Source organism: Plecotus auritus (genome assembly GCF_963455305.1).
Source record: "Plecotus auritus genome assembly, chromosome: 5".
Lineage (NCBI taxonomy): Eukaryota > Metazoa > Chordata > Mammalia > Chiroptera > Vespertilionidae > Plecotus > Plecotus auritus.
In genome coordinates this window covers 68,971,374-68,998,427 of record NC_137776.1, presented here as the reverse complement: position 1 = coordinate 68,998,427, position 27,054 = coordinate 68,971,374, and the positions used below count along the sequence as shown (strand labels likewise).

Sequence of the window (27,054 nt, the reverse complement as noted above, 5' to 3'; positions counted from 1 at the left end):
CCTAGGTTGCAGGCTTCATCCCCAGTAGGGGGTGTGCAGGAGGCAGCAGATCAATGATTCTCTCATCATTGATGTTTCTATCTCTCTCTCCCTCTCTGAAAAAACTTATTTAAAAAATAAAAAGATATCTATACTAATAAAAGGGTAATATGCAAATTGGTCATAATGCCCTCACAGTAACAACCGAACAGCAAGCTGCGTGGGGCAACCAGGCCGGCAGGGGCGTTAGCGAGAGACAACCAAACGACTGACCAGCAGGCTGCGTGGGGCAACCAGGCCGGCAGGGGGGTTAGCGAGAGACAACCAAACGACTGACCAGCAGGCTGCGTGGGGCAACCAGGCCGGCAGAGGGGGGCAGTAAGGGGTGACCAGGATGGCAGAGGGGGGCAGTGAGGGGCAACCAGGCTGGCAAGCGGGGGCAGTTGGGGACGATCAGGATGGCAAGCAGAGGCAGTTAGTGGTGATCAGGCTGGCAGTGGGGGCAGTTAGGGGCAATCAGGCAGGCTGGCAGGTGAGCAGTTAGGAGCAGCAGTCCCGCATTGTGAGAGGGATGTCTGACCCGGTTTCAGCCCGAAACCGGCAGTCGGACATCTCCCGAGAGGTCCCGGATTGGAGAGGGTACAGGCTGGGCTGAGGGGACCCCCCCCATGCATGAATTTATTGCACCGGGCCTCTAGTTGAACCATAAGAAGCTTCAGTTTCTTAAAAAAAAAAAAAGACAAAAATACCCAAGGGTAAAATACAGACATAATGTGCCCTAGCTGGATAGAGCTTTGGCCTGTGGACTGAAGGGTCCCAGGTTTGATTCCAGTCAAGGGAATGAACCTCGATTACAGGCTCCTCCCCAGCCTGGGCCTTGGTCAGGGCATGTGCAGGAGGCAACCAATTGATGTGTTTCTTTCACATTGATATTCCTCTCTGTCTTTCCGGCTCTCTTCCACTCTCTCTAAAAATCAATGGGAAAATATCCTCCAGGGAGGATTTAAAAAACAAAAAATACACATAATGTTGGTAAATAACTATAGCTCCCAGCTCAAGTGCTACTTAATAAATGATACCTATTATTATAATAAATGGAAGTGATCAAGAAGAAATTCATGAAACAAAATTAGTTTTTCCTTGAAAGATATTTGCCACAGATAATTTTCTAGAAACATTAGGCTAATGTCAAATACCCTTAATAAAGGAAGAACTTTCATTTTCAGACTAAAGTACCTCTTCATTGATAATGTTTAAGCTTAAGATATTATTAATTTGTCTAAGACCATAACAAGATGGGACTTATTCCAGGTATGCAAAGCTAGTTCAACATTCAGAAGTCAAGCAGTGCAACCCAACATCCCACAGGCTAAAGAAGAAAAATCATAGATTATATTCATTGATAGAGTAAGCATTTGACAAATCCAGTATCCATTTATAATAAACTATCAACAAGTTAGGAATAGATGGGAATTACTGTAACTTGATAACAAATAAACAACCTACAGCTTCCTCATACTTAATGGTGAAAGGCTGAATGCTTTCCCCCTAAGATAGGAAACAAGGCAAGGATGTCCATCCTCACCACACTTACTTAGCATTTTTGAGAGGTTCTAGACATTGCAAGACAAGCAAAAGAAATAAAATATAATCAGATTGGTAAGGGGAAAAAAAAACCCACCTCTCTATTTGCAGCTGACATGACTGTCTCAAGAAATCTAAAAAACTCCTAGAGTGAGTTCAGCAAGTTTGCAGAGTGCATCAAAATACAAAAATCAATCACATTTCTATATACTAACAAAGAGCATGCTGAAACCAAAATTAAAAACAAAACATCATGTACAACAGCTGCAAAAAGTTAAATACTTTAAACATGTACAAACAGGATAAAAAATTATAAGATAATGATGAAAGAGAACAAAGAACTCAATAAAAGGAAAAAGTACCATAGACAGAGAATGGAGGACTCCGTGTAGTAAACATGATAATTCTCCCAAAATTTACAGGTTTAATGAATTCCCAACAGAATATAATTGTCTGGTGAAATAAAAAAAACACAATAAAAACAAAGCTAAAACAAACCAATAGCATATGTAAGGACCGCAGGCTTTTGCTGATGTTGAAATGCTTCTGTAGGACTTCTTGCACACTTGTATCTTCTGAGAGACACTGGAGAGAAAAATCAAAGCAGAGTTAAGGAATCTTACAATTTAAAACTTAAATATAATCTTGTGCATCACTAGTTGGTGCACCTCATTAATTCTATTCATTAATAAATAGGTATTGATCTGACTTAGAACACAAAAATCAAAATCAAATTTCTAGTTTATTGATTTTCTTCTTATCCTTTTACATTACTTCAGTTGACACAAAGATAAAACACAATCCTTGAATTTCTAGTCCGAAAGGGAATCTACACAGTGATACTAGTGGCATGATCAAAATGCAGCAAAAACACACAACATAGAATAAGAGTTGCTATACTTACGAAAACAAAGTATGCAGAATGCTTATTGCATGAATCAATAGGTTAAAAAGAAAAAAGAACATTCCAGTATATATAAGAAACAGCATGAGTAAAGCAGGAAGATCGCGGCATACTGACAGAAGATAAGCAGTCATGTAATCCCGAGTTTCAGTGACTGGCAAAATAATTTGTATATGAAGACAGAGGCAGGAAAACCTAATTGGAAGTGACTGTAACTGTTCATACAATAGACCAAGAAAGTCTGTATTAACAAAGTGATGTGAAAACAAGAGAAAATTAAGACATTTATAGAAGACATGTCTGATGGAGAATCAACTGGTGACACATGGAGGAGAAAGGGGTTTGAGGGGGAAAGAAAAAATCAGAGATGATACCATGGCATACAGAATGTCCCACAAGGAGATGCAGTCAAGAAGTGAAACTTGGATTATCAATGTTTAAGAAGCAGAAGGAAAGAGAGAAGCAAAGTAAAAGATTGAGAAAGATACTTAAAACTGGAAGAGAATACAAGCAAGAACAATGAAATCAAGGGAAGAAAACTTCAAGGTGCAAGTGGTGATCAGTGATATAAAACACTTTTTCCAATTAAGTTAAGATATATTCTGAGAGGAAGCTAATGGCTTTGGAAATTCGGAGACCCTTTGAAAAAGCATTATCTAAAAGAGCCAACTGACTGCAGTAAATTAGGATTAACGAAAATAAGGTACACTTGGCATTGAAAAAGATTAAATGAAAGAATAAATTCAAAATTGGCAGAGCCAAGAAAGCCTTGGGGAAGACTGACATTAATTTTTAATAAATAATCTGCAAAGAATAAGGATTATTTCTCTTTAAAAAAGAAAGAAAACTAAGTACTAATTATTTCTGTATTTTCTAGAGCTAAAACTACATGTCTCTCTTTCTCCCACTGTAAGAAGGAATAAGTTCTAGTCTAATGAAATAAAGTTTTGTGTTCTCAGTGAAAGAATATTATATTATTATTAATTATTATCCTAGTTATAGTCCCCATTTCCTTTCTATGTTTTAGTTCTTCTCTTTCTATTTGAAAGGGCTTACTGTCACTATACATATCTTTTATCATAAACAGCATCAAATACCCTTTGGACATATATAAGATGAACTTAAAGCTGATGTATTACAATCAGAGCACTTAAGAGAAGGAATGTAAATCCTCTGGGACAAATATATTGATGGAAGAAATTTTTTTTCATCAAGAATTCCAGGTAGCTCAGTTGGTTGGAGCATCGTCCCACGCACCAAAAGGTTGTGGGTTTGATTCTGGGTCAGGGCATATACCTTGGCTACAGGTTTGATCCTTAGTTAGGGCGTACAGGAGGCAACTGATAGATGTTTTTCTCTCTCTCTTGCCCTTCCTCTCTCTCTCAAATCAATAAAAATGTATCCATGAGTGAGGATTAAAACATAAATAAGTAGAATAATGTGCCAAAGAGTTAGTCTTCTATATTCTGTATTCTGCCTTTCTGCTCATCTCTTTATTTTTAGAGGTCTGAATCCAATGCCCTTTCTTTCTGAAGGCTATCATCTTCTTGCTTCCATAATTAGTCTGCCTAAAAGAAGCTTAAGAGATTTATATGTGAACCATTAAAAAATGAAACCTCATCATATTTTTTATTTCACTTCAATTCAAACATTATAAACTGCTTGAAGATAAGTTTATTATTATCAATAACCACTTATTGGATGCCTATTACATTTTACTAATTATGATAATTATTGAAGATATTAGATCTCAGATTTTGAAACATGACTGAATTTCTTATGGTTGGGTCAGGAAATAATGTAAGGGGAATAAGACAGAGACTGACTGACTGATATCACCACTCATAGGAATATGGGGGAGTTCCCAGAAATAAAGTAGACCCCCTCTGTTGTTCAGGAAAGCTGATACCTTTCCTTTTCACTGATGAGCACATGAACAGCTGCCACAGAAGCAGGTTCTCATGGTGCTGATTGCACTGTGTGGTAGGCCAGTGCCTTCCTCAGGTAAGATTCTAAGCAGAATGTTACAGAATTACACCTGCACCTTAGGACCCATGCTGCTCCAGGGATAACTTAGAGGCAGCAGCATATGTACTAATCTCCTAGTCAGGTCCTGCTAAAACTTCTCACTGTTAACTAAACAGGAAAGGTTTAAGACAACAGGCAAATCTTTCTTGAACTTAGCTATAGTACTTCGGGGAAATTTCCTTAGAGGAGAATTAGCTATGGTTCTTTTAAATGTTCATTTATAAAGGGATTTCTCTTACACTGCAATGCTGAGATAGTGTTTACTCTGCTTACTTATTTGACACATTTGGGATTATAAATGATATTCAGAGGTCTAGATTCAACACTATCCTAAAGATAGTTCTTGGGTGAGATTCCGTAGGTGACCTATACCATTGCTTTTGGTTTAACTTTGAAATGAGAAAAACTTCCCGGACAGTCAGCACTGAGAGAAAGGATAGCTCCCTTAATGCAGAACCCACCCCACTCCCACTCATAGGACAGGGCCTCTGGCCATGGTCCTGATATATTTTTCATGTGAAGTTCATTTATTGACATATGGAAAGATGGCAAATGGTTAGGAAAGGGGAAAAAAGTATTAGAACTAAGAGACACAAACTCCAGTGGTACTAATTTTACCTTATGAAAGTCTGTAAGATTGTCAAAAAGATGACAGGATAGTGGTCACATCCATTCTTACCATCTGCTGCTAAATTCAGTGATATAGGATCAACAAAAAGGGGACCAAAAAACTTAGGGCTAGCCACTCTACAACTATATGGTTACCCATTTTCTGAGTCATCCAGAGTTTGCTTCACCAGTAACCACCACCATCTACTTGCTTTATATACTCACACTAAGATGATCTGGGAAGGACAGAAAGAGGGTGATGGCATCAGTCATTTTAGGAAAGAAAGTGAGCAAGGATAGAAATAGAAGTCCTGGGACAGCACAAACATTTACTATGAAAGATTACATGTGAATCTCTAAAGCACTCAGAAAACATATTGTTGTAACAAGACAATCAGTTAAAGAGCTGCAGAAGCTGAAAGTCTGTGACTAACTGAAAAGTGGATTCAGAGACCAGAGATTCCAGACCTTTGAAAAGGAAGGAACAACGTGGGAGCACCAATTATAAAGTGCTCCTAAAAAATGTAATCTTACAGTTAGATAGAGTATCAAAGAATATGTGCCTGAGCTAACAAATATCTGAGTCCCAGGGAAGACTAATTTGGGGAAGAAGTTGGAAGGAAGGACCCACACCTAATTATACCGAAGTACAATATCTGGATTTTAAGGATAAAGTTAGCCATTTTTAAATACAATTCCATATAGTTATATTAAGAAAAATAATATGGAATTATTAATCAGAACAAAGTATTAAAGGTAAAACAAAAAAATATGAAAAGTTTGCCCAGCCAGTGTGGGTCAATGGATTGAGCATTGTCCCATGCTCCAAGAGGTCACTGGTTTGATTCCCGGTCAGGGAACATGCCTGGTTGTGGGGCAGCCCATCGATGTTTCCATCTCTCCCTCTCCCTTTCTCTCTCTCTCAAATCAATAAAAACATATTTTAAAAAATATGTAAAGCTTAAACCCTTTATGTAAAAACAAGTTTAGTTTTTGCATATAAAGTCTGAATTGCTATAAACTAAATAATTACTCTTGTGAGTTTGGACATAATGAAAACTTATAAATTTTACCATGTATTCTTATGAACTGATTAAATTTTTTCCAATGAACTTTTAATTTAAAAAATGAAATGTGTCAAAATTACTAATGCTTACATGAGCAGACCATATTTTATTAAAAGAAACAAGTTTCAGTTATGCAAGCAATGTGACTATGGTTAACGATATAGTATTGTACACTTGAAATTTGCATAGAGGATAGATCTTAAGTGTTCTCACATTTAAAAGTAAAAAAAAATTATACTTATATGAGGTGATGGATAAATTTAATAGCTTCATTGTGCAATTTCACAATGTATATGTATATCAAAACATTAGGTTGAACACCACAAACATATACTGTGTTCAATTTGTTGATTATACTTCAACAAAGATGTGAAAAAACCAAGAATCACATAAGAGAAAAATTTAAATAAATTTTTATTTTGGTATTGTTATTTAAGAATAAAATCAGTCCTAACCGGTTTGGCTCAGTGGATAGAGCGTCGGCCTGCGGACTCAAGGGTCCCAGGTTCGATTCCGGTCAAGGGCATATACCTTGGTTGCAGGCACATACCCAGTAGGGAGTATGCAGGAGGCAGCTGATTGATGTTTCTCTCTCATCGATGTTTCTAACTCTCTATCCCTCTCCCTTCCTCTCTGTAAAAAATCAATATTTAAAAAATCAATACTTTAAAATAAAACAATCACTTTTCAGAGGCAGTGAATATAAATTGTCTAACTCTAATTGTCCATACAGCTAATCATCCTCACTCATTAGTATTTAATACTACCTACCAGTTTTATCCAATCCTTTCAAAATGAAGGATTTTTTATATTATTTTCCACTTTTATAGGACCCATATTTTTTGCAAGATTATACTCTGTGGGATTTATTTAGCAGCACTCTTCTTCAATTATGTTATTAAACTTCCTCTTCCTTTCTCCCTGCCAACTGAAATTTCTTGTCAGCATAAGATAAACTGATGCCAATATGTTGGGCTGACATAACAGTGGTTTGTAGAAGTTAAGCTGTTTAGTTGAAGTGTAAGTAAATCGACAGAGTCCACTGTTTAGTAAATCTTGAAAATAACATATGAAGGCACCTCTGTAGCTAAGAACTTCAGGGCTCCCTGGACTCTAATATGGATTTCGTCAATGTATATAATATAACCACAACTGCCATACCCTGGATTGCCTTTTAATAGATGTGATAAGATAAAAGCTAAAGTTCTTTATGAGAATTAGAGGGAGGAAAATCCACATTGGATAGGTAGGTATGAATCACTAATCTAATATATTGCTAAACTTATAAAGTAAAATAAAAATAATATTTATGATGGAAATGCTTCAACAAAATAACCTAAAATATAAATCAGATATAAATAAAACAAAAATCTCATTAAAGTGCTTTTGAGAGAAAAAATTCAGGAGCTATGACATTTCAAAGTCTTTTAAAAGAAGACAATATGCACACACAAAAAGTGTGTAATTAGTATTCATACAGTTTTATGCAATAGTACATTAGAAGCTTTGTACTAATTCAGAAATTTTAAATATTCCTAAGTTTTGTTTTCAAATGGCATATATAGCAAGATACAAAAATTATTTTGATATTATTACTTTTGCTCCAAGTTACCTGAACATTCTCATTCCACTTCTCAGCAAAAAGCTTGTCTGGAAATTCTGCAGGTAGAGATAATTGTTCTTTAAATATTTTAAGATACTGGGGGAAACCAAATGAATTCATTAAGTGCATCTGCCGGTGAGAAAATCGTGACTTCACTCTTTTTTCTAAGAGTTCCAAAATATCCTTAAAAACAAAGAGAAATTTCTGTAAGATGCATGTTAAAAAAATATCAATGTTAGAAATATAAGTATTTCAACTATTACCTGTAATTAGCAATGCCTATCCTATAATATTCAATTAAGCATAAAAAATTTATGAAAACCACTAAACACTCAAATTATTCCCTTGATCTCCTTACTGTTAAAAGGCAGTAGAAGTAAGAGAGTGTGGCTTGGAAATAGACCAAGCCTCTAAAACAGGGATGGGGAACGTTTTTTATGCCCAGGGCCATTTGGATATTTATAACATCATTCTCTGGTCATACAATATTACCAACTTAAAAATTAGCCTGCTATATTTGGTCAAACATTTAACTAACTCACCCCTAATGCCTTGGCAGGGTCAGACCAAATGATTTTTCAGGCCTTATATGGTCCAAGGGCCAGACGTTCTCCACCCCTGCTCTAAAAGATTCTGTTATGCATGCTACTTTAATCCCCTTTAAGAATTTGTTGGCCTGGTGATGTCATGGGTTTTACCTACAATGTTAATCTCAGCTAATCTTTAACATTCTAAGACTTACAATAATTGCTAAAAAAATTATAACTATTGTTGACTAGTTATTTGTCACAGTAACATTAAAAGTTTCAATAAGGAATTCTGTACATTCCATGAAGAATTCAGATAAGAATTTGAGATAAAAATTTGTACCAAGACTTATTACATTCATGAAAATCTAAACATCTTCGTTTTACGCAATGACTTAAGTAGCAGCATGTGTAATGGAGAAATGTTCAGTTCACTGAAATATCCACAAATTAAGCTGAAGCCATGCTAGGCCGAAGGAACAAACTACAGAAGAGGAAACTGGCAGAAACACAGCATGACAATGGTATGCTATTGTCATGTGGCTTTTCTATGGTGACATTTTAGAAACTACTTATATTTATGCTCTTTTTCTTTAAGAAGTTAGAAATCAAGTTTATTGCCAACTTTCTATAATTAAAGTTCTGTTATTTTTTTAGGAAAAGCTGTGATAAGCCCTAGAAATATGGATTTCTAACCTACCAAGATGACTTTCATAAAACAGCTAGGTTAAGAAATCAATTATATAGAGCAGGGGTGGGGAACCTTTTTACTGCCTGCCAAAGGCCATTTGGATATTTATAACATCATTTGTGGGCCATACAAAATTATCAACTTAAAAATTAGCCTTCTATATTTGGTCAAACATTTAATTAATTGACCCCTAATGCCTTGGCAGGACCAGACCAAATGATTTCGGGGTCCTTATACGGCCCACAGGCCAGAAATTCCCCACTCCTGCTTTATTTGGTCCTTCACTGCGTCAATAACATTTGCCACTGTCACTTCCATCCAAAGGAAGATTTTTTTAAACAAGAAGACAATGCCTCAACCCCCATGACAGACTGCTGCTTCTAGCAAGGAAGGATAGTTATGTGGAGAACCAGCCGGATGTTCTACGAGGGAGGCTTATTATGAAGGCATACGTCATAAGCTCTGGAGCACTGGGGAAGGAGGGCGGGAAAAGCCACTCGACAGGAAAAAAAGCAATAGGAGGACTGTTGGAAGAGGACTTTGTAAAAAGTTTCACTTTTCTAAAAAAAACACAAAAAAGTACTGAAAAAGAGAACAAGTAAATGAACCTTATTTCCAGCGGTGTATACTTACAAAGTTAAAATAGTATCACTCTGAGTTGATTCCAAGCATTTTCAAAATATGGCAAGAATCATAAATGTTAAATAGACACTATTAGCGAATTTAATCAAATGATGGTAAGGTTATTTAACTTTCTCTTTACTTGCTAATGTAGAAATATTGTATTTATTAGCATAATCTGACTTCATTTTTTAATTTAGTGATTCCTTTGGAGAGACAGAGGTATATATGAATATGAGTGATTAACTGTGTTCTTACTTTCCTCAATCTGATTTGAAAAATGGGATAAATGCACCAGGCATCGGTGAAACACATTTGAAAAATGTGTGATATGATGACCTACATAAGTGACTATATTGGTAATTAAGCTTTAATTTTGTAAACATTATAATTTTTTAATTAAAAAAATTAAAGACTTACCAATCTACATGTAAGACCAATAACTGCTATTGGAGTCTGTGCAGACTGAGAAATGTCAAAAAGATTATAGAGGAGTGTTTGGTTTCTATGATGAGCAAAGAGATCGAATTCATCTAATATGAAGATCACTGGACAACTATTAGTCCGGTCACCTAAGATAAAATAAGAGTTTTATTAACAGCAATTATGTTAACCTTTGTTAAATTTCCAAACTATTTACTACATTTCACTTTTCAAAACTTAATTCACAAGCCTACTTCAGGTAGGACATTTACCAATGCACATACATTTATTTATTCAACAAAATTACTCATAGGACAAGATAGCCTTAAGTATATCAGTCTAGTTACTAGTATTTTATTGATGAAAATTTAAGAAAAGACTATTGTTTTATGTAAGCAGAGTCCTTCTAGCACCAGAAAATTTACAAAAAAACTTTTAATACTACACAGACCAAATCATGTTGAGATTAAATATAAAGAGTCATTATGCTCAAAACTATTATTTCAGAAAAGATTCATTTAGTTAGTAGAAATGCAAAGTATGTCTTCCCTTAGAAATAATTTTTATAAACAATGGTTAGATTGTGAAATTCAATCAAAACCGCTATAATTCCTTCTAACAATAATTTTAATATTGCAACAGGGAAAAGTTCAACATGACTCTGAATTCATTGGTCTCATCACAACAGAATCAGCTTTAACAAAAGAATCACTACTACTTTAAGATTTAGGGCTTGCCAAAACCGGTTTGGCTCAGTGGATAGAGCGTCAGCCTGCGGACTGGGGGGTCCCAGGTTCGATTCCGGTCGGGGGCATGTGACTTGGTTGCGGGCACATCCCCGGTGGGAGGTGTGCAGGAGGCAGCTGATCGATGTTTCTCTCTCATTGATGTTTCTGACTATCTATCCCTCTTCCTTCCTCTCTGTAAAAAATCAATAAAATATATTAAAAAAAAAAAAAAAAGATTTAGGGCTTTATATTTGCATAAACAAGTAACAAGAAAATCTGATATGGGGACACTCACTCCAACAAATAAAACATTTAACACTAAACTAAATGGCATAAAAACCACAGGGACTGCTCAGAAGTCTAGAAACAGGCCTACATAATTAGAAATTTAGTATTGGTAAAACATAGCATTACATATTAATGGGGAAGAGTGGTTTATTCAAGGTTAAAGCTCCACTTTACAACTCACCAAAATAAATTCTAGCCAAATTACTAATTACAAATATAAGTATTAGATGAAAACCTAATTAAATATCTTTAAAATCTGGAGAGAAAAAAATTTTGACTATGTAAAAATTCTAAAACTCTGTTCAGCAGAAAATTCAACCCAAATTTAAGAGAAGAGAAACATTAAGTGCAAGAATTCCCATCCTATCTAATAAAAGAGTAATATGCAAATTGACTGTCACTCCAACACACAAGATGGCTGCCCCCATGTGGTCAAAGATGGCCACCACAAGATGACCAGCAGGGGAGGGCGATCAGGCCAGCAGGGGAGGACATTTGGGAGGGACCAGGTCTACAAGAGAGGGCAGTTAGGGGTGACCGGGCTGGCAGAGGATGCCATTTGGGAGTGACCAGGCCTGCAGGGGAGAGCAGTTGGGGGAGACCAGGCCTGCAGGGGAGGGCAGTTGGGGGGACACAGGCCTGCAGGGGAGGGCAGTTAGGGGCAACCAGGCTGGCAGTGGAGGGCAGTTAGGGGTGACCAGGCCTGCAGGGGAGGGCAGTTAGGGGCAATCAGGCTGGCAGGGGAGCAGATAAGTGTCAATCAGGCTGGCAGGGGAGTGGTTAGGGGGTGAGCAGGCTGGCAGGCAGAAGCGGTTAGGGGCAATCAGGCAGAGGCAGGCGAGTGGGAGCCAGCAGTCCTGGATTGTGAGAGGGATGTCCAACATCCCTCAAGGGGTCCCAGATTGGAGAGGGTGCAGGCTGGGCTGAGGGTCACCCCACCCCGTGCACGAATTTCGTGCACCAGGCCTCTAGTCCTATATAATAAAAGCCTAGGTGGTGTCACACCCTCGCGCGATGCCCTCACGTGATGTCGTCACAAGATGGCTGTGCGCACAGTAGAGACGAGGCCCAGTGGCCACCCATGTAGTGAGGCCTGGGGGTCCCGTGGCTCTGCGCGGCGTGGAGGAGGCGGTCCCGGCATCTCTGCCGCCTTGCGTAGAGGAGGCGGGTTGCAGCAGGAGAGGGCAGTTGGGGGTGATCAGGCCCTGGCAGGGGAGGCAGCTGGGGGCCATCAGGCCGGCAGGGGAGGGCAGCTGGGGGCCATCAGGCCGGCAGGGGAGCAGTTAGGGGGCGATCAGGCTGGCAGGAAAAAGCAGTTATGGGCAATCAGACAGGCAGGCAGGCAAGCAGTTAGGAGACAGCGGTCCCGGATTGTGAGTCAGACATTCCCTGAGGGGTCCCAAATTGGAGAGCGTGCAGGCCGGGTTGAAGGACACCCCCCTCCCCGTGCACAAATTTTGTGCACCGGGCCTCTAGTAAATAAATAAACAAGCTAAACATCAAAATAAGGCAAAGAACCAATAGGAAACACATGAACCAGGAAATGTCAATGGTCAATAAAAACAGAACATGATGATCATCATTACCAAAATTAAGCAAATTAAACTAATAAATTTTCTATTAAATAGATAAAAATTAATACTTGTTTTTGATATTGTTAAGAAAAAGGGACTCTGAAATATGTTTAGAAAATGGGCCTTTTAGGGTAGTTTGGTAATATTCTTTTTAATTGTTGTACCTTTTAATCCAGAGTTCAACTCACTGAAATTTTCCCCAGGAAATATCTGGATGACTATCTATGAATTTCTTCATAATTACAAAAATTAAAAATAAAAGCCCATAACTGTTGGTTAATAAGTTATAATTTATATTTTGAATTATAGTTAATTTATATTTATAAAATGAAATATATAAGAACCATAATACAATGATGCAGCATTTTTTACTGACATGGAAAAAAATGCTCACAACATACTGTTTGTAAATGAAAAGATGTAGACTACACAATATGAAAAATAAATGTATTCTTATAAAAATTACTTAGCTATAAATGATATACTGCAGGTGAATAAAGACATAAAACCAACGTTAAATTGGGATAATCACTATAATAGTGTGGGAATATAGTGACTATTATTTTCTTCTTTTTTAATATTGCTTTATTAATTTTTTTATAAAAGCATGTTATTACCTTTATAATCAGGGGAAACTACAGCTAAACAAATATGTTTGATACTGTTAAATATGTTAATATTTACCTTTTTTCAAAGCTTCCAGAATAAATGAAAGGTTTTCAGCAAAGCTTCCCTGAATAACAAAAACAAAAAACAAACAAATATCATGACTAGAAGTTTATTAAATAAAAAAAAAAAAGAAAGGTTATCTGGCCCTTAAACATTATGTAGACACACCCTGTATCTAATTCTTAGACATTATATAGATACTCATTTGTCATAGTAAACTAGAGGTCAAGTGCACAAATTCACGCACCAGTGAGGTCCCTTGGCCTGGCCTGTGGGATCAGGCTGAAACTGGCTCTCCCACATGCCCCGAGGGGTCCCGGATTGCGAGAGGGTGCAGGCCAGGCTGAGGAACCCCACTGGTGCATGATCGGGGCCAGGGAGACACAGGAGGTTGGCCAGCCGGGGAGGAACCGTGGAAGGGCTCCAGGGCGTGTCCAGCCCGTCTTGCTCAATCCCGATAGGCCAGACCCCAGCAGCAAGCTAACCTATTGGTCGGAGCGTCTGCCCCTGGTCGTCAGTGCACATCATAGCAAGTGGTTGAGCGGCCTTATCATATCATTAGCATATTACGCTTTGATTGGTTGAATGGCTGACCAGTCGACTGGACACTTAGCATATTAGGCTTTTATTATATAGGGTTAGAGTCATTGGCCAGATTCTCAGTTGAATATCTCTATGCTTCCAATCTAAAACGTAAATATAAAAGCAGAGATGGCATAGCTCTGAAAGTGACATTACTATGTAATGTTCAAAATTTTGTATTTTCTTGGTAAAATACATAAAACTGTTAATGTTATTTAAAGGGAGTTTTTTTTTTAATCCTCATCCAAGGATATGTACATTGATTTTAGATTTTTAGATAGAAACATTGATGTGAGAGAGACACATCGATGTGAGCAACATAGATAACGTGTCTCCTGTACTTGCCCCACAAACTTTTTGGTTTACGGGATGACGCACCAACCAACTGACCCACCAGACTGAGCTATTAAGAGTTGCTATATTATAAATACAGTCAGAGAATTAGAAATCCATTGCACTTTGCATCGTCAAAAACATCAGGCTCTTGAAAGTCACAAATTAATTTCTACCACTAAAAAATGAATTTAAATGAGATCCAAAAGTAAAAGGGAGAAGAAATTTGCCTCAAATATTAGATACTATAATAGTGAATCTGTATTCAAGAGCACATTACAGAATATGTATTATCATATCAAATTTGGCTATGCTTACTTGGACCACAACCAAAACATTTTTGGATACAACTTAAATATTCCAGATAAAATTTTACAGAGTTGCAGATGTATTATCCAGATGTTACAGCTTGTGGATAAAGGCCCTATTAAAATATTTTTTTATTAAAATCATTACTATACTTCAGATTTTTTAATTTAAAAAAACAGCCAACTTTAAATTTGAGGAGATGTAAAAGAGAAAGGAAACCCATTTGTTTGTTTCCTAATTGAGAGAACTGATATAAAATAGCATACGTTTTTAAGAGCTTCCATATAGTTTGTGATGATTGCAAAATGCCACGTCAACACTATTCCAAGGTAAGCAGGGCTAGAGGTAGTTACCATAACATAACAAAGGCTCAGGGACAATTTGTTAGGAAATCACTGGTCAATGTTATTCAAAGGTTGTTTCTCTTCTGGATATTTTTTAAAAGAATGTTGTACATGCCCTAACTGGTTTGGCTCAGAGGATAGAGCGTCAGCCTGCGGACTAAAGGGTCCCAGGTTCGATTCCGATCAAGGGCATGTACCTGGGTTGCGGGCACATCCCCAGTAGGGGGTGTGCAGGAGGCAGCTGATCGATGTCTCTCTCTCATCGATGTTTCTAACTTTCTATCCCTCTCTCTTCCTCTCTGTAAAAAATCAATAAAATATATTTAAAAAAAAAAAAAAGAATGTTGTACATGACATTAGATATATACCTGTACAAATACATATGTACATATTATACATACATTAAATATATTCCTATACAAATACATATGTACATACATATCCTATCTAATAAAAGAGTAATATGCAAATTGACCATCACTCCAACGTACAAGATGGCTGCCCCCATGTGGTCAAAGATGGCTGCCTCCATGTGGACACAAGATGGCCACCACAAGATGGCCAGCAGGGGAGGGCAGTTGGGGGGATCAGGCCTGCAGGGGAGGGCAGTTGGGGGGACCAGGCTTGTAGGGGAGGGCAGTTAGGGGTGACCAGACCTGCAGGGGAGGGCAGTTAGGGGCAATCAGGCTGGCAGGGGAGCAGTTAGGTATCAGGCTCACAGGGGAGTGGTTAGGGGGTGATCAGGCTGGCAGGCAGAAGTGGTTAGGGGCAATCAGGAAGGCAGGCAGGCGAGCAGTTGGGAGCCAGCAGTCCTAGATTCTGAGAGGGATGTCCGACTGCCCGTACAGGCCCGATCCCAGTAGGACAGTCGGACATCCCTCGAGGGGTCCCAGATTGGAGAGGGTGCAGGCTTGGCTGAGGGACACCCCCCCCCCCCACCCCGTGCACAAATTTCGTGCACCAGGCCTCTAGTACTTATATAAATATACATGCATGTATATACGTATAAGAATATACAAATTTGCTGTAAGGATATCAGAACAGAAAAGCTCTGGATTGAGATAAGTGACTCAGGTTCTTAATGTCCAGCCTTTGTTATTTTCAGACTTTAGGCAAGCTTTTTATGCTATCTGAGCCTCAGATGACTGACTAATGGATATAAAGTAGAAGTTAAATTAATAATATCTCTATATTTGTTACCAAAAGTGATGACTAGGATGATAAACAATGATGCCTTTTTATTATTTCATATAAATCCAATATGAAAGTTGGAAAGACCAATCTTACATCAACAGGAAACTAAAAGCCAAACTGGGCCTCTATAATAGTAATTCTCCTGAACCAAGTAGCAGACTATTTTCAACATTAAATCCTAACAGAAGATAAAACATTAATAGAAGGGGCATTCTGAACTTGCACTTCAGAGACCTGCAGACAGTGAAAGGGTAACATATGATTGGGCTCAAGTTTTTAGAGATAATTACAAAAGAATGAATCACTACATGCTAGGAAGCTTTCACAATTATGGCTGTGAAGCTGCATAGTAGAGTGACAGCACTGCATGATTACCAGAGACCAGAAATGAACTTGGAATGTATATAACGCACTTCAAACGCATAAGTAGTATGAGGATAAGTCATTTCATTATGAAAATTAAAGAAGTTGAAAATTAAGTTAATCATTCTTCCCTTGAGCAAAAAATTTTTCAAGTTTCAAAACATTTCTAATCAGTTTAAGTTACTGATATTCATTGTTCTAGATTCCAAGTTATCACAATAATGAGATATGGGTAAGTATCTGAAAACATTTTAATAGTACGAGATAACTGGCATATGTATGGTATATTACCATCAAGTATCTTTTCTTAAAACATAAATTATGTTTAATGCTTTCTTTTGTCTGCCAAATAAATTAGTGCAGTAAGTTTAAGATAATGTCTATTTAACAGAGGAGGATCTGAAATTTAGGGGCATTCATTAATCATTCTCACCAGGCTGTAAAGAAAGACTAAAATCCACCTTTTCTGTAGTATAAAATTCAGCACATTTTCCACCACTCCCATGATACCCAAGTCTCAGGAGACTAGAAATAGACTGCTAGAGTATAGTATTTTTAAAAACATTAATTTATCTCCAAAGACAGAGAATCAGAATATTTATCTTACAAATAAAGAAACAAACTCAATATCTACATAAACTTGGTTTTGATAAATAAATGCACCCTAGTACTTTATACATTTTTATGACAAGAATCTTGCATATTTCAATTTACAATCTCTAAACGCTGCCTAGCTCTCCAAAAATATAAAGCTATGACAATACAGACTTTAGTTTGATGACTATTTAATAAAAGAATAGAAGTTATACGTACAAAAACTTTATCTCCAATTACATTTTCCAGATTTAACTGCCTTGTGATTTCCTTTAGAGCTATTTTATCATTGATCTGCAGCAGTCCTGAAACAAAGCACATTTAAAAGTATTTAATTAAAATGAAATATGTATTTGACACAGTAGAGGTTATTTTCCAATCAAATAAATTTTTAATGATTTTTAAATTTAACTAGAAAAAGTCAAAGACTGAGTTTATATTTCATTTTACAACTGAGTAATGAAGACATCTAGTGGAATCAAAGAACAATCTTCTCTGGAGTTAGTTAGGGTTATTAAAAAAAAAAAAAAGACAAAAACCGAAAGTCTTTATGTGCCTCCTTTATTTATTTATTGTTTTAGTTTCTAAAAATATTGTTTATGGTGTGCTAAATTAAGAGTTGTTAGACATAAATCTAGTTTTAAAAATATAATTATGAATCCAAATTTAAAACATACAAGTGGATTTCATTTCATAATATAAAAAGCTCACATGATTTATATTATTTCCAGTAGCAAAATAATGACACACTTACCATTTAGGTGAACTTGTAATACATTTTCACTCACGTCTTCTACTTCCATTAGTTCTTTCAAAGCATGGTTTATTAGCTAAATAATATTAAAAAGTTTATAAAATATTTAATGATAGCTAAAAGTTAATAAGCCCTTATTTTTAAACTATGAATAGTGGAAACGATATAAACAGATTGCTACTTTAAATTAACAAATACAATTGCAGATTATGTAGTTCCCTCTGTTAGTTGTTAGGTATACAGAGAAAGTCCTTATTACAGAAACTTAGTGCTTACAATGAAAAAATTATTCCTACTACTAATATCCTATCTAATAAAAGAGAAACATGCAAATTGACTGTACCTCTGCTACTCCCACAAGCCACACACACCAGCCAATCAGGAGCAAGTATGCAAATTAACCCAACAAAGATGGTGGTTAGTTTGCATATGCAGGCGCCCAGCGGCCTAGGTCCCAGGAACATACTTGGGAACCAGGCCGCTCCTAGTCTGTAGGCCTGCACTTAGGCCCTGAGCGGCAGGGGTCCCAGAACACCTCCGGCCACTCCGGGACTGTGGGTGCAGCAGCCAAGTGGCTGGAGGCGGGGCGAGAACATCCCCGCGTCGCCATTGCGATGTGGGGATGTTCCTGCTCCACCGCTAGCCGCTTGCACGTGCTCTGGCACCAAGTGGCGGTTCGGGTCCATGCCCCCAGCTGGGTGCTCATGACGGGGCTGGCTGCTGGCCTCCGGGGCATTCAGAGACAGGGATGTTCCCACCTCGCCCCCAGCCGCTTGCACATGCTCTGGCACCAAGTGGCGGTTTGGGTCCATGCCCCCAGCCAGGCGCCCATGACGGGGCTGGCTGCTGGCTTCCGGGGCATTCAGACACAGGGATGTTCCCGCTCCGTCCCCAGCCACTTGGGTGTGCTCCGGCGTTAAGCGGCAGTTCGGGTCCACATTCCCAGCCCTGAGCCCATGACAGGGTGCTGGCTGCTGGCCTCTGGAGCATGCGAAGACCCTGGCAGCCGCCGCCATGTGCGGCCCAGGGGTCCCTGCATGCCCCCCTGGGGAATTCAGAATGGGGATGTTCCTGCCCTGCCCCCAGCCGCTTGTGTGTGCTCAGGCGCCAAGCAGCAGTTCGGGTCCACACCCCCAGCCCAGCGCCCACGATGGGGGGGCTGGCTGCTGGCCTCTGGAGTGTGCAGAGACCCCGCCGGCCACCGTTGCATGCAGCCCGGGGGTACCCGCATGCCCCCCATCCCAGCGCCCACGAAGGGGGGCTGGTTGCCAGTCTCTGGGGTGTGTGGAGACCCCGGTGGCCAACACCAGGTGGCAGGGACACCCCCCTAGCCCAGTGGATACAACGCAGGGGCCGCATGAGCTGCAGAGGAAACACCATTTTTAAAAATATATATATTTTATTGATTTTTTTACAGAGAAGTGGGGAGAGGGATAGACAGTTGGAAACATCAATGAGAGAGAAACATCAATTAGCTGCCTCCTGCACACTCCCCACTGGGGATATGCCCTTAACAGGAATCAAACCTGGGACCCTTCAGTCTGCAAGCCCATGGTCTACCCACTGAGCCAAACCAGTTCCAACATAAACACCTTTTCTGACCGCTCATTGGCTAAGCTCCTGTATGCCACCACTTGCAGTGTTCTTGGTAACTTGGGTTATAAGAATCCAAGAAGGTGATCTAGGGCTTTTCCACCACACTCCTGGAGGGAAAAAGGAAGGTCCGCTGCTGGAGGGGCTAAGAAATGTCATATCCTGCCCTAGCTCGTTTTGCTCAGTGGATAGAGCCTCAGCCTGCTGACCGCAGGGTCTGGGTTTGATTCTGATCAAGGGCATGTACCTAGGTTGCAGGCTCCTCTCTGGCTGGGGCCCAGGTCAGGGCTCATGCAGGAGGCAACCAATCATAGTGTCCCTCTCACATTGATGTTTCTCTCTGTCTCTCCCTCTCTCTTCCACATCCTCTAAAAATCAATGGAAACGTATCCTCAGGTGAGGATAAAAAAGAAAGAAAGAAATGTCATATCCTATGAAAGACACATCTTGAAAATGCCTAAAGGAAGTTGTCATTTTTTCACAATGAAGGGACTAGCGTCCGTGTTGATGAAAACACCTTGGCGGCTGCAGTGGCTGCAGCAGCAGGGTGATGGGGCTGGTGCCTTCCCTTGATCAGCCTGGTCACCTCCCACAGAGGGTGGCCAGACTGCGGCTGAGGCCGGCTTCCTATGGGGAGCGGGCCTCAGCCGTCAGTAGGACATCTCCTGAGGGCTCCCAGTCTGTGAAAGGGGGCAGGCTGGGCTAAGGGAACCCCCCACCATGCACGAATTTCGTGCACCGGGTCACTAGTACTTATAATAATAACTAGAGGCCCAGTACACGGATTCATGCACCGGTGGGGTCCCTCAGCCTGGTTTGCGCCCTCTCACAATCCAGGGCCCACATGCCAGGCCGAGGGACCCCACTGGTGCATGAATCCATACACTGGGCCTCTAGTATGCATATAAGATCTTTGGTTAATCTCTTCCCTCCGTCCCCCCTTTCCTCTGAGATTCATTAGTCTGTTTCATGTTTCCATGCCTGTGGTTTCCACTCCTGCTTTGAGCGTCTGCCCCCTGGTGGTCAGAGCGCGTCATAGGTACTGGCCGGTCCGCTGGTTGCTTATGCTTTTACATATCTAGATTACTACTAAAATATGCACAGAGATTATTATTCCACCTTAAACTGTTCAATTATAAAGCTGCACATTTTTATAATTACAAGTTTTTAATCCACATACTTACATTTTATTATACTTTTTAAACTGTGACATCTTACCACTCATTAAAATATCATATACATTTCTTCATATTAATACTGTATACATTTTTAAAAATTCGAAAATGAATTAAGAAAAAAAACCTTTTTAGAAAACAAATGAGAGACTATTCCTTCTAATATTAAAATAGAAGGGTACTGTCACAAAACAAATTGTATAGAAAAACAGGTAGCATATAGGAAAAAAAATTAGCTAAGATGGCATCAAAATTTAGTGAGAAAAGGAATTATTCAACAAAGTCACTGGGATGACTGGTAAACTATTTTGAAAAACAAAATACTATTTGTTTTTACAATAGCCTATCTTCTATCTGTCACTATAGCATCTTTGTGCAATACGAAGAAACAAATATCCTCATTTTAAATTACTAGGTTGCACAACAGGATATCAAAAATAATAGCTATTCCTTATTTATCTGTACAGTTTTTAAAGCAGATGGAATTCTACCTCAGAACATAAGCAGTCCAGGTCCTCTTTACAAGGGACAATCTGGAAATATCAATTGTTATATGCATAAAAGCGTGGTTGAGACGTGAAATTCTTTATGAGGAACTGTCAGAAGAAGAGGTGGTGCTTCTCAGCCTTTGGGTCAAGTCTGACTATACTCTAAGAGTTCGTCCCCAAAGGACATAAACTTGGGCTCTCAAAATATGACTTTTGCCATATTTTTTTAGTAATCTATGTTCTTGCCCCCACCTCTTGATATATTATTTATATAACATTTATATATACCGAGCTCTGATTTTATGATTTAAATTATTTTATGTTTGCTGAATTGTTGAAAAGCATTTCAATTTCTTTACCGAATGAAACAAGGTTAATATAGTACCTTCATTCTACATATGCATAGAGAGTGTTTTAACAGGTGTATAGGGCACTCTTTCCACTGAATTTACTTTAGGCATCAAGCTGTCATTTGCCTAGATCAGTGGTTGGCAAACTCATTAGTCAACAGAGCAGCAAACCGCGGCTCGCGAGCCGCATGTGGCTTGCGAGCCGCGGTTTGCCGACCACTGGCCTATATCAACTCACAGCCTTTTTAATGGGGGGTGTGTGTGTGTTCTAAAACGATAATTTAAATGTATTAGCAAGTATGTCTTCATATAATTTTTGTTCCAATCTGAATACTGCTAAAATTTACTATGTAATTAGCTAGGTAACCAATTGTATAATTTCAATCAGTTTTCTCATGGATATAAGGTCACTTTTTCAAATATTTGAAAGTATATAATATACTAAAAAGCTAGTTGGTTAACCAATATAGGTACCCCATTTCCACATTTTTTGTACCAAAAACTAATTTTACAAATCTACTAGCAGAGTTTGCTTAGATCTGCCAGCATCTAGAGATTTTTATGCTTACTAATATTACTATTCCCAAATACTTTAATAAACACAACATTAAGCAATATGCAAATAGAAGAAACATCAATCAGAAGAAACATCCTATTTAAACATCTATTAAGTTTCTGTTTAAAGTAATTTATTTCTATAAAGAACAGTATTTTCCAGGGTCCAATCTGTCATTTGGAATGAAATGTTTGAAGTGCAACAAATCACATTATCTATGATATTTATCAATTAACTGTATATGATTTTTTCCCAACACCCAGAGTCAAATTATCTTCCTTCACCATATATTAGGCCCCCTTAACCACCACCCCCTCAACCCCTTAGTCAAGTGCAGATTTTGAATTTTTATATTTCAGACAGGCAAAGTATGTTATTAAATATGCTGGAATCTTATTTTTAAAGTTTAATTTACATAATTATATTAATGAGAGTTCTTGTCTAAGAATATCCTATTTTATATCTTAGGATAATCCCAAACAAAGCAAATTACAAAAGTGACAGTTAAACAATGCTCCTCAGCTCTTTGAACTCTCAATATTGGAGTGCAGCAAGCATAAATTAAATTATACCAAAATAAAACACCAAGTAATGGATTCTTCCATATTCCAGTGAAGTCACACTAAATAAATGTCAGAGTACCAGAAGAGGGCTCTAGTTTAAGAAGTAACAACAACTGGATAAGCTGTCAGTATGCCAAGAATAATCTATCCATTTTATTAACTGACTAGAGGCCTGGTGCATGAAATTCGTGCACGGGGGCAGGTGTGTGTGTGTGTGTATGTGTGTGTGTGTGTGTGTGTGTGTGTGTGTCCCTTAGCCCAGCCTGCACCCTCTCCAATCTGGGACCCCTTGAGGGATGTCCGACTGCCCGTTTAGGCCCGATCCAACTAGGATCGGGCCTAAACGGGCAGTCGGACATCCCTCTCACAATCCAGGACTGTTGGCTCCCAACCGCTCATCTGCCTGCCTGCCTGAATGCCCATAACCGCTTCTGCCTACCAGCCTGATCACCCCCTAACCACTCCCCTGCCAGCCTGATGCCTAACTGCTCCCCTGCCAGCCTGATTGCCCCTAACTGCCCTCCCCTGCAGGCCTGGTCACCCCCAGCTGTCCTCCCCTGCAGGCCTGGTCACCCCCAACTGCCCTCCCCTGTAGGACTGGTTCCCCCCAACTGCCCTCCCCTGCAGGCCTGGTTGCCCCCAACTACCCTCCCCTGCAGGTCTGGTCCCCTCCAACTTCCCTCCCCTGCTGGCCGGGTTCCCCCCAACTTTCCTCCCTTGCAGGCCTGGTCCCCCACAACTGCCCTCCCCTGCTGGCCTGGTCACCCCTAACTGCCCTCCCCTGCAGGCCTGGTCCCCCCCAAATGCCCTCCCCTAGAGGCCTGGGTTCCCCCCAACTGTCCTCCCTTGCAGGCCTGTTCCCCCGCAACTGCCCTCCCCTACCGGCCTGGTCCCCCACAACTGCCCTTTCCTGCAGGCCTGATCGCCCACAACTACCGTTCCCTGCAGGTCATCTTGTGGTGGCCATCTTGTGTCCACATGGGGGCAGCCATCTTTGACCGCATGTTGGTGGCCATCTTGTGTGTTGGAGTGATGGTCAATTTGCATATCACTCTTTTATTAGATAGGATAAATACTATGCTGTAATGGCCATGTCCTTCTTTAAACCTGAGTAAGCAGAAAAAGTTGACATAGGAATTTATTTAAAAAAAAAAAAAAAAGATGTAACATGAAAGGAAAAGCAAGTTGACAAAAAAGATTAATTAGTACTGAAAACGTACATAGAAAAAAGTTTCAAACTATTTAAGCCAGACCCAGACAAACAGAAAACAGCAGACTCAAGGTTCATGACAAGGAGCTAGATGAGCAGGAAGGATTGTGAGAAAACTAAAATGCGACATTACATTACAAGAAGCAAACAACAGAACTAATGGTAAAGAAAAGCACATTGGTGATATGATAGAATGCTGAGGAAGAGGAAGAAAAAGATACAAGAGACACATGGAGAAATGACATTAAGAAATGCGAACAAAAGCTTAATAACTGAATAATTCTAAGAAAGGACAAAAAGAATGAAACAAAAGAAATATCAAAAATTAAATTATTCCTTAGTGAAGACCTAAATTCATATTAAGAAAATTTGTATAATATCAGTTAATTTTATGATCAATACTTAGAGCCTGTGAATAACTAATACAATGAGACCAAAAAAAAGGAAATAAAAGATATGGATAGAAATAGACAAGAAATAAAACTTTCTTTGTTTGCAGATGACATGACTGTGTATGTAGAAAATCCCAAAGAATCGATAAATTCCTGGAATTGATAATCTATTATAGCAAGGTTGGAAGATACAAGTAATACACACATGGCATTTGGTTCACCACATATCAGCAATGAACCCTTAGGACATGAAATTAAAAACATAATACTATTCACACTAACACTAAAATGTAAATGCTTAGATATAAATCTAAAAAAATATGTATAAGTTCTGCATGAGGAAAACCACAAATTCTGGTGAAAGACATAAATAAATAAATGGAAAAAATATTCCATGTTCATGAATGTGAAGATTATGGAAATGCAAAGTACCCAGGATAGCCAAAACAATACTGAAGAAACAAAAAATTGAAAGGCTGACACTATGGAACTTCACGGCTAACTATAAAGCTACAGTAATCAAGACAGTGTGATGCCAATGCAAGAACAGACAAACAGATAATGGAAACAGAATAGAGAGCCCAGAAATAGACACATACAAATACCGTCAACTGATCTTTCATAAAGAGACAAAGGTAATTCAATAAAGAAAAGATAGTCTTTTTAATAAATGGTGTTAGAATTGGACATTCATATGCAAAAAAATGAATCTAGACACTGACTGTACACTTTTCACAAACATTAACTTGTAATGAATCATAGATGTAAATGCAAAGAACTATACAACTTCTAGAAAATAAAATAGGAGAAAACCTAGAGAGCCTGAGTTTTGGTGATGAAGTTTTAGATGCAACACCAAAATCACAATCCATGAAAAAAATAGTTGACAAGTTGGATTTCTTTTAAATTAAAAACTTCCCTTCCAAAAACATTGTTAATAGAATTAAGAGGCAAAAGACAGACTGGGAGAAAATATTTGCAAAACACATATCTGATATATACAAAATACACAAATGACTTAAAACGTATCAATAAGAACCCAATTTAAAATGATCATAAAGTATCTCACCAAAGATATACAGATAAAAGATAAGCACATTAGAAGATTCTCAATATCATACACCATTAGAGAACTATAACAAGAAAAGCAATGAGATAGCAATGCATATCTACTGGAATGGCTAAAATTTTAAAAACTGACAATACCAAATGCTTGTGAAGATACATAGCACAAGAAACTCTCATTCAATGCTAGTAAGAAGCAAAATGGTATAACTATTTTGGAAGACAGTTTGTCAACTTCTCACAAAGCTAAACATAGTATTACCATATGATGCAACAATTGGTGCTCCTAAGTATTTACCCAATTAAGTTGCAGACTTACATACACATAAAATCTTGCACACAAGTGTTTAGAATAGCTTTATTCAAATTGCTAAAAATCAGAACCAAACAAGATATCCTTCAATAGGTAAATAAACAGTGGTACATTTATACAATGGAATATTATTCATCAATTAAAAGAAATGACCTGCCAAGCCATGAAATATCATGGAGGAACCTTAAATGCTTATTGCTAAGTGGAAGAAGACAATATGAAAAGGTGCTATACTGTATGATCCCAACTATATGACACTCTGATAAAGGCAAAAGTATGGAAACAGTAAAACATCAGTCATTGTCAGGGGTTGGAGGTGAGATAAATAAACAGTTAAAGCACAGGGAATTTTTTAGAATGGTGAAGTTATTTTGTATGACACTTAAGTGGTTGATATATTACATTATGTATTTGTTAAAACCCATTAAATTGTACAACACAAAGAGTGAACCTTAATGTAAACTTATAGACTTTAATGATAATGTATCAATATCAATTCATTGATTATAATGTACCATGCTAAGTCAAGATGTTAACAGAAGGGGAAATTGTGTGTATGGGGTAGGGGTGGGGGAGAATAATATGGGAATTTTGTAGTATCTGCTTAATTTTTCTGGTAAAAAATATATCTATTTTAGCCCATTTTCTAATGAAATGGAGTATAGTTAAAATTTGTATTTAGTTACACATTTTTATAAGTGTTTAGCTCTATTATTTTTCCTGAACTTTCTCCATGTCTTGAGTGACGAACTTCCAAGGTGAAGTTCAGAATAAATTCAATCAGCCACTCAAGTTATACTTTTAGGCTTGACACTGATGAACAAATTACTGAGATTCAACTTTCCTGTGGTAGTGCCATTTAGTTTCAAGATGCACAGTTTATGAAGGAATAGACCTAATGCACTGATTTCCTAAATCTCATTTTCTTCTTTATTGATTTAAGAGTATCACTGTGAAGTTTCTTGAAAATTAAAGTTTTATCTAAAAACTAGTGACCCAGTGCACAGATTTGTGCTCATTGAAAGGAAATTAATTAGAAGGTGACCAGTGGGGAGGGACTGGGTGAGACGGGCTGGACACGCCCTGGAGCCAACCTCCCTCGGTCCCTCCCAGGCCGGCCGCACCTGGAGCACAGCTGCGGCTCAAAGGCTGTCTATGGAGTGAGTGGGATCCCTCCGGCAGGTGGGGTCCTGCGGCCTGGTGGAATCGCATGGCCCCGTGAGGAACTGGGCTCCCTCCTCTCTGGTTCCAGGGTGCACTACTCAAGAACCGCCGCTGCCAAGTCACCACAGCTTGGCAGCTCCTGCGTTGAGCATCTGCCCCCTGGTGATCAGTGCGTGTCATACCTACCAGCCGGTCAGCCAGTCAGACGGTCACTTAGATGTTCTTCAAACATTACTATGATGATGTGTCTTCCAGATATAATAAAATAATAAAAACGGGGGGAGGGAGGAGAAGATCTTTTACAGACGAAAAGATCTAAATTCACATTAAGAGGATTTGAAGAGTATCACTTTTTATGACCAACATTTAGATATAACTTGTGAAATTTTAACATTGCTAATGTAAAGAAATTCTACA

General features: G+C 38.7%; 1 protein-coding gene across 4 annotated transcripts in view; it reads right to left on the bottom strand.

Moving 5' to 3' along the window:
* ORC4 (origin recognition complex subunit 4) overlaps positions 1 to 27,054 on the bottom strand; it is a 75,737-nt gene that overhangs the window by 9,259 nt on the left and 39,424 nt on the right. For 3 of the 4 annotated variants that reach the window (XM_080669228.1, XM_080669227.1, XM_080669229.1), the window contains exons 5-10: positions 17,769 to 17,844; positions 17,234 to 17,319; positions 13,311 to 13,359; positions 10,034 to 10,185; positions 7,784 to 7,957; positions 2,062 to 2,148 (exon numbers count right to left, since the gene is read on the bottom strand). In XM_080669228.1, the coding sequence (XP_080525354.1) occupies positions 2,062 to 2,148; positions 7,784 to 7,957; positions 10,034 to 10,185; positions 13,311 to 13,359; positions 17,234 to 17,319; positions 17,769 to 17,844 (624 nt within the window). Of the gene's footprint in view, positions 1 to 2,061; positions 2,149 to 7,783; positions 7,958 to 10,033; positions 10,186 to 12,076; positions 12,352 to 13,310; positions 13,360 to 17,233; positions 17,320 to 17,768; positions 17,845 to 27,054 lie in introns of those variants that run through there. The other variant, XM_080669230.1, reaches the window with a different exon arrangement.